Here is a 14,631-nt window from a genome sequence, read left to right on the forward strand (position 1 = left end):
CCTTTCTGCATGAGCCCTTTGCAGTAACTGATCCGTGGGGTGGAAATCCAGCATGTCATGCCGGCTGCGGCGGGAGAGGTTGCTGCAGGAGCGTTTCCTCCTGCAGCCTGGGCTCCCCAGAAGAACCTGCTTCCCCAACAGGGCTCAAGCTGCTGCCCATGGGGCACTGGAATGATGCTACAAGGACCCTGACGTTTGAGGGTGTTTGGGTCCACGAATGGGGGTGGAGGTGGGTGGGCTTGAAATCCATATCCAAGTTCTCTGGCTTTACTCTCTAAACCCATCAGTGATATGACTGGCCCCCCCACCCACAAGATTTCTCAGGGGTTTGCTATTGCATGGCACACTGTCTGCAGGCATGACCCCGTGAGTAGCTCTCTGCCCCACCTTTCCCAGCCTAGCCCCTGCCCAAATAACCCCCTGGGGTACGGAGACTGGCTGTAACTTTACAGACATGTCAGAAGAAATGCGATGGGGTCAGACACTTGATTCCCAACCCCCAATGTCATCTGACAGGTAACATTTCTCTGGTTTTTCCCTCTACAGAGAGTCCAGCATGGACCACCTGATCCTGTGGACGCTGCTGCTTCTGCCTCCCGCAGCCCAGGTTCAGGGCTGTCCCTCAGGCTGCCAGTGCAACCAGCCACAGGTTGTGTTCTGCACGGCCCGGAGGAGCCACGCTGTCCCGAGCGGCCTGCCACCGGACACGGCCTACCTATACGCCTTCGAGAACGGCATCACCTCGCTCCATGATGACAGCTTCCGGGGCCTCCCGGCACTGCAGCAGCTGGACCTCTCCCAGAACAAGATTTCCAGCCTCCAAAGGAATGTCTTCCAGCCCCTCACCAACCTTGTCAACTTGGATCTGTCCTCCAACCAGCTGCGCGAGATCACCAACGAAACCTTCCACGGGCTGCGCCTGCTGGAGCGCCTCTACCTGGACCGGAACCGAATCCAGCACATCCACCCAGCCGCCTTGGACACGCTGGAGAACCTGCTGGAGCTGAAGCTCCAGAACAACCAGCTGCATTCGGTTCCTCCGCTGAACCTTCCCAAGCTCCTGCTGCTGGACATAAGCCGCAACAGCATTGCCACCATCGAAGCTGGTGCCTTTCACATGGTGAACATAGAGTCTCTCAAGATCGCGGGGCTGGGGCTGAGCAGCTTGGATGAGGAGCTTTTTCAGAACTTGAACAACCTCCACGAGCTGGACGTCTCAGACAACGCGCTGGGCAGAGTCCCGGAGGTGCTCCGGCGGCTCCGGGGCCTCACCAGGCTCAGCCTGGCTGGGAATGCCCAAATTGCTCAGCTGCAGGCAGAGGATTTTGGGGAGCTGCCCAACCTCCAAGAGCTGGACATCAGCAACCTCAACCTCAACACCATCCCCCAGGACTTCTTCAGTGTCTTCCCCAGGCTCCGGGCCATCACCGCGGCCGAGAATCCATTCAACTGCCTCTGCCAGCTGAGCTGGTTTGGGCGCTGGCTGCACACCAGCCATGTCATGCTCAGGAGGTCCGAGGAGACAAGGTGCCACTTCCCCCCCAAGAACGCTGCTAAGCTCCTCCAGCACCTGGAATACTCAGACTTCGGCTGTCCTGCCACCCCCACCCCTACCCCCACCCTGAGAACCACCTCCCCGCAGCCGGCCGTGCTCCTCACCAGCAGCGGGCACTCTGCGCTGGAGCCCAGCCTCGCTGCTCCCACTCGGGAGCCCACGCCCCGGCAGGACAGCTCTACTCAGGCACCACACACAGCTGCGCAGGGGCCAACTAGCCCCGAGATGCAGCTCTGCCCTCCCCGGACGTGCTTACACGGGGGCACCTGCCAGCTAGACGCGCACAACCACCTGGAGTGCCAGTGCCCCGATGGCTTCTCGGGCTTGTACTGCGAGGCCGAGATCCAGAGAACAACCCTGCCCCCCATCACCCAGGCGCCCACGCAGAGCAAGCAAATCAGCGTTAAGCAGGTCAGCAGCACCTCACTGACAGTGGACTTAAAAAATTATCAACAGGCCAAAGACCAGCTGAAGGGCATCCGCCTGACCTACCGCAACCTGTCTGGGCCCGACAAGCGGCCGGTCACGCTCAGCCTGCCGACGTCACTCTCCGAATACACCGTGCGCGCACTGAGACCGAACTCCACCTACCGCCTCTGCACCGGGCCGCTGGGGGAGAAGCCCTCTGAAGGGGAGTTCTGCATCGAGGCCCACACTGCTGTGCAGGGGACTCACCAGCAGCACCTGCCTGTCACCCAGAGCAAAGACAGCAACCTGACGCTCATGATCGTGCCCGCCCTGGCTGCTGTGCTGCTCCTGGTGATTGCTGTGACGGCAGTCACGTACTATCTCCGGCACCGACGGGCTAAGGCACATGCCGATGCCGGGGTGGATTCCAGCCCCCTGGAGCTGGAAGGGGTGAAAACATGTCTGGAAAACAGAGACTTAGCGACCCACAGTCAAAAGCTGCCAGAGAACGTGGCGATGCCAAACGGCTTAGAATGCGAGGTCCCCCTGATGCACCAACGCTACCCCAGTAACAACAACACCGCAGCGGTCAAGCCGTCCTATTTCTAGACCAAAAGAGAGATCGTGAGAGAGTCGCCATTCACAAGTTCCAGAGCCTGGATGGACGGGATATGGGCTGACCATTGTTAGTACCCAGAGCACGTTCCTCATGGGACAAGGGACATTGAAGGGTTAACTTAAATTAAGACAAAACCCCACATAATGTGCAATTTTCCTAGAGGCTTATACACTTAGGAAGTAGACACTGTAATTTATCTGCTCAGCACACGACTAAGTGCCTGCATTTCCCTGGCTGCCCTGCTATGTGTGTAGAGAGAAGGTTTTTTTAGCCACCGCTACAGAGAAAGATATGTGACTTAGTTAAGAGGCCTCAGTGTGCTGGTAACAAAAGCTCCTTTAACTAAGTGCTTCCCAGGATAACAGACTCATCAGTGGTTCTACCTGAAAAGCAATAAAGGAAGAAAAAAACCCAACACACACAGACAGAGGTGCAGGGACTCTCGCACTTACTCCCCCAGTGCATTGAAGGAAAAAACCACCCGGGAATTAAAGCTTTAAGAACTTTTAGAGAATATTTATACATGGTTATTTCCCATTTCTTCTGGGAAAGCTCTTTTCTAACGCAGATCTGTGTCCTTTTGTTTTGTAAAATAGATGAAGGAGGATGCTTTTTGTACAAAAATAAAATCTTTTGTACAGCATTCGCTGTGTCCAGCTTGTGAGGGATGCTAAGGACATAGGCACAGACCGACACATCAGCGTCTCCCTATCCCATTGAGAAGTGGGAACGCCGAGTTACCACTCCAGCTTTGAGGAGGGGTCCAGTGTCCTTGGGAGGAATTACAGCTTCCCATCCACCCATGGGAGATGATTAGCAGGAGTCCAGTTATCATGAGGAGAGCAGTGGTGATGGCTGGGGGGGCCATGGGTTGAGTTTTCACTGTGCAAAAAATTGGTTTTCACAGTGTAATTGGAAGGAAAAAATTAAGCTCTTGGAGAACTCCAGCTGTCAGCGTTTTTTATTCCTTTTCTTTAATTCCTCGAGCCCTATCCCCATAGCATCTACAGTGAGACTCTCTGATTTTAACACCACTGCAGCTTTCCATTTATGTTCAAATTGGGTGCACCAATTTAACGCTGGCAAAAAGCATGGGCCAGCACGCCCCGGACACGGGAACCCTCTCTATCTCCGGGGCAGGGAGAGCACTCATCGGGCCGCTGCAGCTTCCCCAGCAACAGCTTCTGCCCACACAAGGGACCCCCTTCCTGGCAAAGCGGGGTGCTCCGTCTGCAGGCCCCAAGAGACACTGGTCGCACCAGCTGTGCGGGTGGCTTCCCTGATGTGGATCCTGAGGTGGAACTGTGACCAAACTTAGTTGCCACGGGGTGGTAGGTCCCTCCTGAGCTGGAGGGAATGTGGACAGGCCAGCTAGTGGCAAAAGACCCTCTAACCCAAGACAACCTGCCCTCTCTGTAGCATATGTAACCAGACCACCATTTCAATTAGCAGTACTGGTGGCAGATCTGCACCATCTAGGGTGGGAGCATGGTCCAAGGGTCAGGGCACCAAGTGGAGAATCCAGGATGCCTGGCTTTTATTCCCAACTGCCACTTCCCACTGTGCAGCTTTGGGCAAGTAGCTCTGCCTCAGTTTCCCATTCGATGATGCTCATCCAGGTTGGTAAAATGCTTTGAGATTACATCAGGGGAGCGTTCTATACCGAGCAGTTAGTTATGTGTATTGAAGCAGAGCCTATGAGCCCCAGTTATGGACCAGGCCCCCATTGTGCTAGGCGCTGCACAAACACAGAACACAAAGGTCCTGCCTCAAAACGCTGACAAGAGATGGAGACAGGCACTATCTGTGCAGGATGGAGAACGGAGCTCGGTTCTGGCCAGTACATGAGTCAGACGATGCTCTGACAAGATTTCTTTCTGTTAAAAAGACCAGAAGCCTCATCTAAATCTCCTCTGCTGGAGGATGGGGAGTGAGGAGTAATGGGGGAGCTGTCAGTGGCTGCTCAGGCCTGTTTCCGCAGGCCGACCTGATAAGGTGAATTCCTTTCCCTGGATGAACCTCGCGCCCAAGTGTCTGTCGGGAAGATAGTCCTGGTGCAATACAAACACACAAGCACCATATGCTTCGCCAGGCTCTGAGCCAAAATTAGGATTTTGATATCGCTAGTTGCTGTTCTCCCAGGCTCCTCCCTCCTCTCAACACCAGATGCCGGTTGTTAGCAGGGTTTATTAGCTTATGAAACGGGAACAGTTTTCACTGCTAGACGCAGGAGGGAAGCCCTGGGAAATCCAGCTGGCTGCCCCACTGTGCCCAAGCCTTTCCTGCCCCCAGGGCGCCAATGGTCATTTCACCTTTTTGAGGAGTCCAGCAAATTCCCTCCCCTCTCCATGTCATGGGAGCGGCCATTTCTGCAGAGGTTGGCTCTGCCTAGCCCAAGGCTTATCTCGGGGGAGGCTGGGACTTGGAGGTTTGTGCAGCCCAGTGGATCAGCGAGTCAGTTGGAGACTGAGCGGCTCACCCCGCTGGCGTTTCAGCAGCCCCCTGTCCAAGAGAAACACACAGAACAACTCCCACCAAGGGCCCACTCTGGCAGCTCGTGGAGTGGCCACTGTAAATGTTGCTCAAGGCACTGCTGGGCGTAGGGTCATGTCTGCGCTACTGATTCCCATTGGCTTTAGCACCACTGCATCATGCTAGGCCCTTGGGGCGCAGGGGGTTGTGTGTACTTCCTCAGTGCAGGCAAGGCCTCCGAGGTTCCCAGGTTAACAGCCCATTAAGCCCCAAGGGGCTGGGGTGGGGTGGGGTGTGGCAGCTCCCTTTTCTCTTGGGCTGACCCACAGCCTGTCTGCAGACACCCATATGTCAGTTACCCTGGGAAAGGTCTTTGGAGCTGTGGGGGACAGAAACTTCCTTGTTTCCTCCCTTTTAAAGGTGACTTGCAAAGGAAATACACTGGCTGTAGGTCCCTCTTGGCTTCGGTTCTGGATTGAAGAGGGTGACTGTGCGTTTGGGTTTGTTTTGTGTCTTTAACCTTTGAACTAGCAGGAACAACAGATCTGAGCTTCCTGTTTTGGTGGAGGACTCAGATGTGGATTGGGTCTTTTCTCAGTCCTTTGCTGCTAGCGAGATATTTCCTTCCCCCCCATGTTGAATAGATGCTGACAAGAAAACAACCAGGGTTTTAAACAACCTGAATAAAACTCACTGCGCTTCCAGGCATCAGGTTTTATTTCCTTAGTATCTCAGGTACCAAAAAGCTACCAGTTCCCCAGTCAGCCACAGACCTTCCAGGGTAGGCAGAACATACATTTCTCATGTGAAAAACGTAAACCCCAAATAAATGTAAACCCAATCCCCTTTCAACACTGTGAAGGCCTGTACGGTACTCCTGTGCAGCTCACCTTTGAATGAGACCTGACATTCATAGGAAACAGTCAGGGAACTCCTAGAAGTCGAGCGGGTGGATTTTCTACATGCTCACCCTCCGTGGGGATGGTGGAGGTGCCAGGAACTGGTCCCGCTAGCTTAGTTCTGCTCTGCCCACTGCCCACCTCCAGGGAGAACTGCTGCAGCAAGGGGTTTGGCTGAGGTCGGAGGGTGACGAATACATCCCTCTCCAGCCGCCCCCGCTTCCAACAGCAGGTCAGATCACAGGCTGGTCAGTCGCCAGGCAAAGAATGATGAGTTCTCCCTCCCAGCAGCTAGGCTGCAGGTTCCACCTGGCTGATTAACAACCAGTTGAACAAAGCTCCTCAGAGTTAAGGGAGGGCTGGGCTGCCAGCCCAGCACTGAGCCCCAACCCCACAGGAACACCCAGCTGGAGCATGACACACAACATTACAGCTCTGGGAATGGCAGTGCAAAAGACCCTGGCCCTTATGCCCAGGAAATGCAGGGCAGGCTGCTTCCAAGGCGCTCCAGGGAGGAGACCACTCTCCGCTCGCTGTGAAAACAGCAGCCCCGTGCTCAGTGGCTAACACGTCAGCATGCAGGCTCCCACAGGGCTGCCAGACATCACCCACCACTGAAATGCAGCCACCTCTGGGGGGCAGAAAGCAGCAGTGGCTAATTAAACCATAGCAACATTACCCAACAGCTTAGGCCTGGAAGTGAAGAAGAAACCACCATATCCCATGGAATGGCAAGGAAACAGACCATAACCACTGGAGTGGAATTTGGCCGAGATGCCGGGGTGAGAGCCTGCTTGGGCTCAATGGAACCTCCACTGGCAGAGTCCTCCTGGCACAGTGTTGGGACGCTGGGTTAGGGCAGGCGTAAGGTAGAGACAGCCACCTACGGAATCGCCAACACCACTTCCTGCAGTGCAGGGGGTCAGATGGGCGCTCAGTCTCAGGGGGTACGGCTGCAGGAGGAACTATCACGCAGGGTAGAGCTGAAGCACAGGGATAGGATCAGCCTGGAGGAGCTCCTGAAAATGGCTTTCCCAGCCAGGCACGCCAGCCCGCTGCAGGGTCCCTCTCTCTCCAGCCTCCGTCCGATCCCATCACTGTCCAACCACTCCGAAACCAGCAGCGATGGGACGTGTCCTGCCTAAAAGCCAAGCCGGGCGGTCAGCAGAGATCTCGTGCTCCGCTCCACCTTTGCAGGCACATCAGAGGGCAGAGGGGATGTTCAGCCACAGGACAAAAAGCTAGCACCATCAGGGTCCTCCGCCCAGCTCCAGCCTGGGCAGGCACCGGGGGCTGGGTCACTGTACTCAAGCCAGCCCATTGTGCCTCAGCCCAGGGGATGAATGAAAGACAAGCTGCCCCACAGCGCGTGCTGTACTGGGTACATGGGGGCAGAGGGCAGTTTCCCTAGTGGTCTGAGTGCCTGCAGGAGGGTTGGCTGGCTTCAGGCAGCCCCAGTGTGTTTACATGGAGACTTGGGAGTCCGAGAATTTAGAATTCAGTTGGTTTCACTTTTCCTTAGCCGAATTCCATCAATATTTACACAGCTGCCTCTCATTTCTTCATCCACCCGCGTGCCTCCCCCTCCATAGCCCCCCTCCCCCAGCACTCGCTGACGGACCCGCCTGGCTCTGATTAACGGAGCATTACAGAACTCGGATTACACATGGAGCAGAGTGTGGCCTGCAGCCCCTAGCCCCGCTCCCCTCTGAAGTGCAGGGGCAGGCAGGGCTCTCAGAGAGCAGAGGGCTGAGATGGTCAGGCCCCCCGGCACTGCTTTTCCCTGGCTCCCTTTCCCTCTCCATTGCAGCAGCCTGAGTTTCCCAGCGCAGGGCCTCTGCTGAGCAGGTGTTGCCAACCAGACAAGTTTGGCTGTGAGAGAACAGCAGAGATTTGAGTCAGGCCCAGTGCAAGCAGCCCCCGCCTCTGAGCGTGCCCCCCTAAGATCTGAACTGTACCAGCCACTGAGCACCTGCACCCCCAGAGCTGGGCCAATACCCCACCCTCACCAACCTTCGCTGCTGCTATTTCAGTCCCGGACCTGCCCCCCCAGTTCTGCCCAGACCCCTTGCTCCTGACCCCCCCGGCCTGGCTTTTTCTGTCCTCAATCACACGGACAAAAGCTTTCCTGCCTGCCACATGCGGTGGTGCGGACATACAATAATGCCTCCTGGAGAAGTGAGCGCCCAGGGCCAAGCCCTGGCCCCTGAGTGGCCCGGTTCTGCTGGGCGAGCCGCGGGTGCGGGGGAATTGTGCAGCCTGGCTGGGTGTGGCTGCCGGAGGTGTGAGACATCCTAGGGACCGTATGGGAGAGGCTGGCATCTGGTCAGTGCAGTTAGTTCCTTGGCTCCCTGGGCTGGAGGCTTTCCCTTCCGAGGTGCTAACGTACCGTGAATCTGTACTTGGCAGAGTGCTAACCGCGGCACCAATGATGCCAGCCTGAGCATGCAAAGCTCACCCCATGCAGCAGGGGTCAGGTCTAACGATCTCCTTAACGCTAGTGACATGGACCCCGCTGTGAGAACTGCACTGAGCGCCAGCCAGCATCCCGCTGCCCTGCCTCCTGCCGGATGGAGCTGCAGCCAATGGGCCACCCCACTGGTGCAATAGCCTTCCCTGGGGAGCAAGGGGCACCGGCAAGGGTGACAGACCTGGGCCCTCAGCCAAGGTGAGGCTGCGCCATTATAAACACACAGGTCAAAGGCCATTTCTCCCCACTGCTCAGACGGCTGTTCCCTGTCCCTCGGTGCACACTGTCTATGCCCCTTCTTCCAGAGCTGAGGTGTGGGGCTCCCCGTATTCTCCCGAGTCCTCCAAGTGTCGCCATTAACCCCCAGTTCCCCCAGCAGTTCACACAAGGAACCAGCCCTGCCACGGCTGCTGCAGAGCCCGGACCGTTGCGCGTAATGCCGAGGCCTCAGGCCCGTTCACATGTCCCTAGTGCGGTGACTTGGGGGAGGGCTGGGGAGCCGAGTGCTGTCAGGAGTGTGCTATATGGGGGGGAAGGATGGGTGGCTAAGCACAGCCCCGAGGCAGGAGAGCTCCCTGTGTGCCACAACTTCCCTGCCACGATACTGGGCCAGGATACTGACGCACCGCACTGGCGTGCTGGGCAGCTCATTGCGATCGCTGCTGGGCAGTGTCACAGGACTGTTAAGGGCCCAGCCACACGCATGTACACAGGAGACTGCTGGCCTCAGTGCAGCCTGCATGTGTCTCACAGGGCAGAACATGTTCACTTGGCCTGTGCTTGCTTGACAGCTCCTGTGGGCCAGCACTATCCAGCCCCTTGGGACTTCTTTAGCAGCCTTGATTATAATTGAGCACACACCCACACCTCGCACATGCATGCACACACACTTCACACTCACACACACCCAGCGGATGCGAGCAGGGGGACTAGGTAAAGCTGCCCAGTGGTTTCCATTGTAGCCTCCTCTTTTCACTCGCTCAGTTTCTGACTCGTTCCCCTTTCGGGCTGGAGTTTGGAGACCTGTCTCTGCCCAGTGCGCAGCTTCATCTGGAACATCTGAGCACACACAGGTCAGCCGTTCTGCTTGCCAGGAGAGTGACTCAGACACCCATCTCCTCAGACAGAGGTTTGTTGGCTCCTAGCAGCCACGGAACTGACAGGGTTCCCCCATTTGAAAGGGGGAATGTGACCTGGAGATCACGTTCCCCGAGGAGCAGCAGGGAGCCTTGGAGCAGGCCAGTTAGTGAGCATGTGGAGCGATTCTCTCGCACACCTGACCATGGCACAGGGCTGGATCATCTTCCCAGTCACCTGCCTCCGCTCCTGGAGCACTGACACCAGCAGGAGAACTGGGTCTAGGGGAGGGCTACGGGATACTGCCTCAGCCCCTGCACCTGCCTTGGGAGCATTTAACGCCACAATCTCCACATTCCCTTCACATACTGCCTCTTATCGCATGGCTAGACAGCACCTAGCACAATGGGGCCCTGCTCAGTGCTTGGGGCCGCTAGGCCCTGCGATAATCTATCATAAATAACATCTACCATCGCTACGTCCCTCGCCACCAACGCCAGAGCAGGTGGGCGCCTCACAGCCTTTTCTGTATTCATCCCTGAGGAGCAGGGCAGGGCTATTGGATGGATGGGACAAAGTGACTTGACCAAGGTCCCAGAGGGTGTCTGTGGCAGAGCAGGGACCTGGATACAGATCTCCTGAATCTCAGAGGCTAGCACCCTAACCACTGGCCATCCCGACTCCCTTACGGGGAGCTAGAGAGGTTATACTCCCTGTCTATGGAATCGTGGTCTGGGGCTGGTCATGAGAAATGGAGTCTTTGCCCCTCGTTAGCCAGTGTGAACGTGACCTAGACTGGTACAGCCCCGGAGCTATTACTTCAGTTTAATGGGGCCCAAGCAAGCTTGGATGCTGATCTCAGGCCAGTTCTTAGTGGTCAACCGGACACATCATAAAAACCAGCCTCGTCTACTGGAACTAGCCAGCCCCTTTGTTGGCAGGGGAAGCCAAGGACTGGGGTGGGCAAGGGGTGAGGTGGAGATTGCAAGACCGTAGCTATTACATGGGTAGAGTTTGGCTGCCTCCATTCTCTCTCCCAGGAGCACTAGCCATATGCCTAAAGCTCTAACCACCAGTTGGATTTTAGCTCCCTCGCACGGGTCGTAAGTTGAACTCCCTCACCTAGCCCCAAAGCTCAGCCTCAAATCCCGTGTCTGAGCAGAGCTGAAGCTGGCCCAGGGCAGAGGAGTCAGCAGGACCCTTGGAGTTCTACTGTGAGCTGCAGCCTGGCAGCTCCAGGTACCAAGGGCTGATGCCCGCAGATGGCCTGGCGCGAGAAGTTGCCCAGTGCCCAGAAGATTCTGGTCTGGACAGCAGATCATCCAGCAGAGGCACGTCTGGACCAAGCTGGATTTTTCTGACTCACTCCTCAGGTGAACTTCCTGGAGGGCTGCTTTCTATTAGAGGAGGGGCTGTCTCTCTGGGAGCTGGCACTCAGATCTCTGCAGCCAGGCATGAGGGACGCCCTCTCCCTTTCAAAGGGTCCATTGTAGTCCCCTCCCAGCAGATTTTTTAAATTAACATCCCAAATTCCTCTGAAAATTGCTGCTGACTAAATATCTTTGTGGGGAGCTTTGTATATTTTCCATCCCCACAACGAAGAGATGAAAAATCCTCACTCAAGTCCAAGCTTTCTGTTAACCAGTGGAAGGTGGGTGGACGGCTAGGAGGGGGCAGCCAGACCGCCAGGATGACTGTTAACTGTTGCTTTGCAGCATTCTCGGCCATCCTCGCCCCCTTCAAACCCGACAGCAGCCGTCCAGGCACTAGCTCCTGACCTGCTGGGTAAATAGACTTGTACAGGGAAGCAGCTGATCGCAGCCAGACTGCGCTCCCTGGATCTTCCAATGCGAGACAACAAATGAGGCATTATACAGCTTTGCACTGTAGTCATCGTGAGATGCGCGCAGAACAGGAGCCGTGGAGAGCTGCCGCTGCACGACACCCGCTCCTGTACGCACAAGAGGGGAAAGCGAGAGCCCTGTGCTGTGTTTCCTGGTCCGCTCGGGAAAGAAAGGGCAGACTGGCTGTGATGCATGGGAATGGCAAGGAGGAGGCAGGCCTGGCCTCGGTCAGGTGAAATGCCTCGCCATGGAACCTCGCTTGTCAGTTGGCCAGGCAACACTGCCACTCAGACAGCGGGTCAGCGAGGAGCGAGGAGGCTCAGCTCCTCAACCTGATTCTCCAGAGAGGGTCCAACTCCCCGGCCCCAGCTCATCCGCCAGGGCTGTCAGCACAAGGGGCACTGGATGCTGCCTACTGCATGGCCTAACAGGTATGTCAATTGGCTGTTATCGAACATATAGATGGAGACAGCTGCTGGCAGCCCTGATGACACCTTACAAACCAGCTGGGTAGGCAACCCAGCATCCTGGGAGGTAAGAAAGAGATCTAGGTGGTTCACCCAGGTTAAATGCAGCCACTTCTAGGGTGGATCACAGCAACTATGGAACAGCACACAGCAACACTCCACTTCATCTCCTGCCACAGGCTGCTGTGTCTAACGGAAATGGCAGGGGTACATTAGGCAGCAAGCATATCACTCACAGTTAGAATTCAGCAGGACACTGGCATTAGAGACCCGCAGAAGGGCGTGATTGTCACAGCACAGGTGCTGGGAGGAGAGGGAGGGCAGTCCATGACTGGACTGTCACCCTTCCCACTAGATCAGGGACAGGCATGGCCCAGAAGGCCAGTCCATTGACTGGAGGCAGAGATGACCTGAACTGCTGGCAAACAACACTGCAAAGAGTTGAGAGGACGCAGCGCCGGCCACAGGAAGCCCAGGTAAGGGCAGCTTACAGGGCCCCAGATGCACAGACGACTTCCCCAGGAAGTGATCCCTTGCGAGCCTGGTGCTGGTGAAAGCTGCTGGGTCCACAGCCCTGGAGACCAAAGTCCTCCTACTTCCGTAGCGATCAAGGCCAGAAGGGACCATTAGATCCTCCTGCCTATCACAGCCCAAATGCCCCAGCGCTGAGCCCCACTTCACTTACACCAAAGCAGTGTCGTGCTTAGGGCCTGACCTGGAAGCCCCAGGCAGAGAACAGGAGGCTGTAAGGTGGCGGGAGATCCTCTACCACAGCCACAGATCACTGTGCCCGTAATCTGCAGTCACTCAGCCCACAGGGCCCCTGGAAAGCCACAGCCATTTCGGAACCATCGCCCAGCAGCTGGCATCCAAGGGCAGCCCGGCGCAAACCTTCCATCAGAGACCAAAGCTACCACGCAGCTTCCTGACACCAATAGTGCCCCACTGCCAGCAGCAGTGCAGGCGGAGTGTGCCAGCAGCAGATTAGAGGAGGCCCATTGTGCAGCGGCTGCTAATTCCTGGGTGCTGAATCAGCACCGAGGAAGGATTGCAAAACCCCTGCAATTAAACCCCAAATCCCTCTTACTATTAAATCCAGCCCTTGCTGGTAACTGAGAGCTTGAGCAGGAAGCCACTGCCAGAGCCTTGGAGCTTTGCGTGAGGCACACATCCCACACCAGACCCACACTCGACAAGGCTGCCATTTGCTAATCTCAGTGGGGTTTCTCTCCTTCCGGTGCTGCGTGCCAAGCACACTCTGACAGATGCTCTAATCACAGAGGATAGCAATGGCTAGGCTGGAGCAGACCCAGGATCCTGTCTCTGACACTGGCCACAGCCGCTCCAGATGAAGGTGTGAGAGCCCTGCAGTTCTGGGCTGCCTGGCCACGAGGGAAGTTCCTTCCTGACCCAAGCAATTAGAAGCTGGCTCGCGCCCTGGAACAGGAGGGTTTATAGCTCCTCCCAAATTCTTTATTTAATCCTTATTATTGTAATTCTGAATGTTCTCATCATCCACAGAAATAGCCAAGCAAACCCCTCTCAGCTCCTGGCCTCACTGACCTCTTGTGGCAATGAGTTCCGCAGGCTGTGTGTGTGTGTGTGTGGAAAGAGCATGTCTTTTAGTCAGTTTTAAAGTGTCCTTTTCAGTTTGATGAGCTGTCCCCTTGGTCTCATGTGAGAAAGGGGACTAGACTATCCTGATCTCCCTTCTCTGAGCCAGATCCCATTGTTTGACTCCTCTCTAAACCTAGCAGCCCCAATCTTTTCCATCTCTGCAAAGCTTCCCTGCCCCGAGGCTAAACAGGGCTAGAGCTTGCTGGCCATGAGAATCCAGCACAGGTTTCTCTCTGCCGTCCAACATTGTGCCCAGCATCCATGCAAGGTTTTCCACCTTTACTCCAGCCCAGGAGAGGTTCCTTGCCTGAGGAGGGCTTGTTGGCCACCAGTATCCATTTGCAGTGACTGTGGGTAAATCCAGCCCCATTCAATGGACTCTAGCAGACCTTCCTCACTGCCCTTGGCCCAGGGAAGTATAGATGGTCACTGACAGTATACAGATGACTCCGACTGGACACAGAAAGACCAAGGCCAGCTGGGCAAGGTGGTCTGCAGGGCTTTGGCCAGCCTCCTCTTCAGTCACTCAAGCAGTAGGGACCCCTCCTCTTCCTGCTACACCTTCTGTGCTTTCTGCAGCTCCCTTCCCCTCACCACCAGCCCCATGGCAACTGCAGAGGGCTTTGGGAGCTGGAGTACCAAGGGTGCTGGTTAATTGTGTGCCACCCTATCGGCCACACCCTATTGGCCGAGGAGATGTGGCAGCAAGGCTGGACAGCTGGGACGCTCTGATGGGGGGAGATTTAAAGAGAAAACACCAGGGCACAATCCTCCCTACGTAAAAATCTGCTCCAGCCATGTCCAAAGCAAGCGGGAGGGGGCAGCCGGCAGTGGGATTTCAGGGGCACTCCCCGGGAGGGTACTTCACCCCTGTGCTAGCACCGCACTCCCAGCATCATGATCCAACCTGCTCCTTCTGCTAGCTTAGAGCTCAGCGCTCTGGCACAGCTCCAGCTCGCCCAGTGACATGCACCCATGCATCCCAGCACCCAGGGCAGGGCACGAGGGTGTATCTATATCTTGCCTCCCATTTAGAGCCCGTGTGCAAGGGAGAGCAATTGCCTGCTTCCCAGTAAGCTGCAGAGCCATATGTGCGGGCAGGCGGGCGTATGCCAGAACCACAGCTGGGACGAGGGCACCGGCCCATCTGGGAGTCATTTCAGCAATTGCACTGCTAGCCGCCTTCCATCAGCCAGCTGGCCC

General features: G+C 56.3%; 2 protein-coding genes across 2 annotated transcripts in view; one reads left to right on the plus strand and one right to left on the minus strand.

Annotated features, from left to right (window-relative positions):
* The window catches only part of CORO7 (coronin 7), a 174,013-nt gene that overhangs the window by 60,863 nt on the left and 98,519 nt on the right, over window positions 1-14,631 (minus strand). The gene's annotated exons all lie outside the window — the stretch shown is intronic.
* On the plus strand, window positions 557-3,108 carry VASN (vasorin). The gene has a single exon (XM_077828711.1). It carries the CDS (start codon window positions 557-559, stop codon window positions 2,570-2,572), a length of 2,016 nt encoding a protein of 671 aa, XP_077684837.1. The 3' UTR covers window positions 2,573-3,108.

Source organism: Eretmochelys imbricata, chromosome 10, assembly GCF_965152235.1.
Source record: "Eretmochelys imbricata isolate rEreImb1 chromosome 10, rEreImb1.hap1, whole genome shotgun sequence".
Lineage (NCBI taxonomy): Eukaryota > Metazoa > Chordata > Testudines > Cheloniidae > Eretmochelys > Eretmochelys imbricata.

Bases quoted from the DNA above. Each gene is read 5' to 3' on its own strand.
- VASN (XM_077828711.1), top strand. From the start codon at position 557: ATGGACCACCTGATCCTGTGGACGCTGCTGCTTCTGCCTCCCGCAGCC.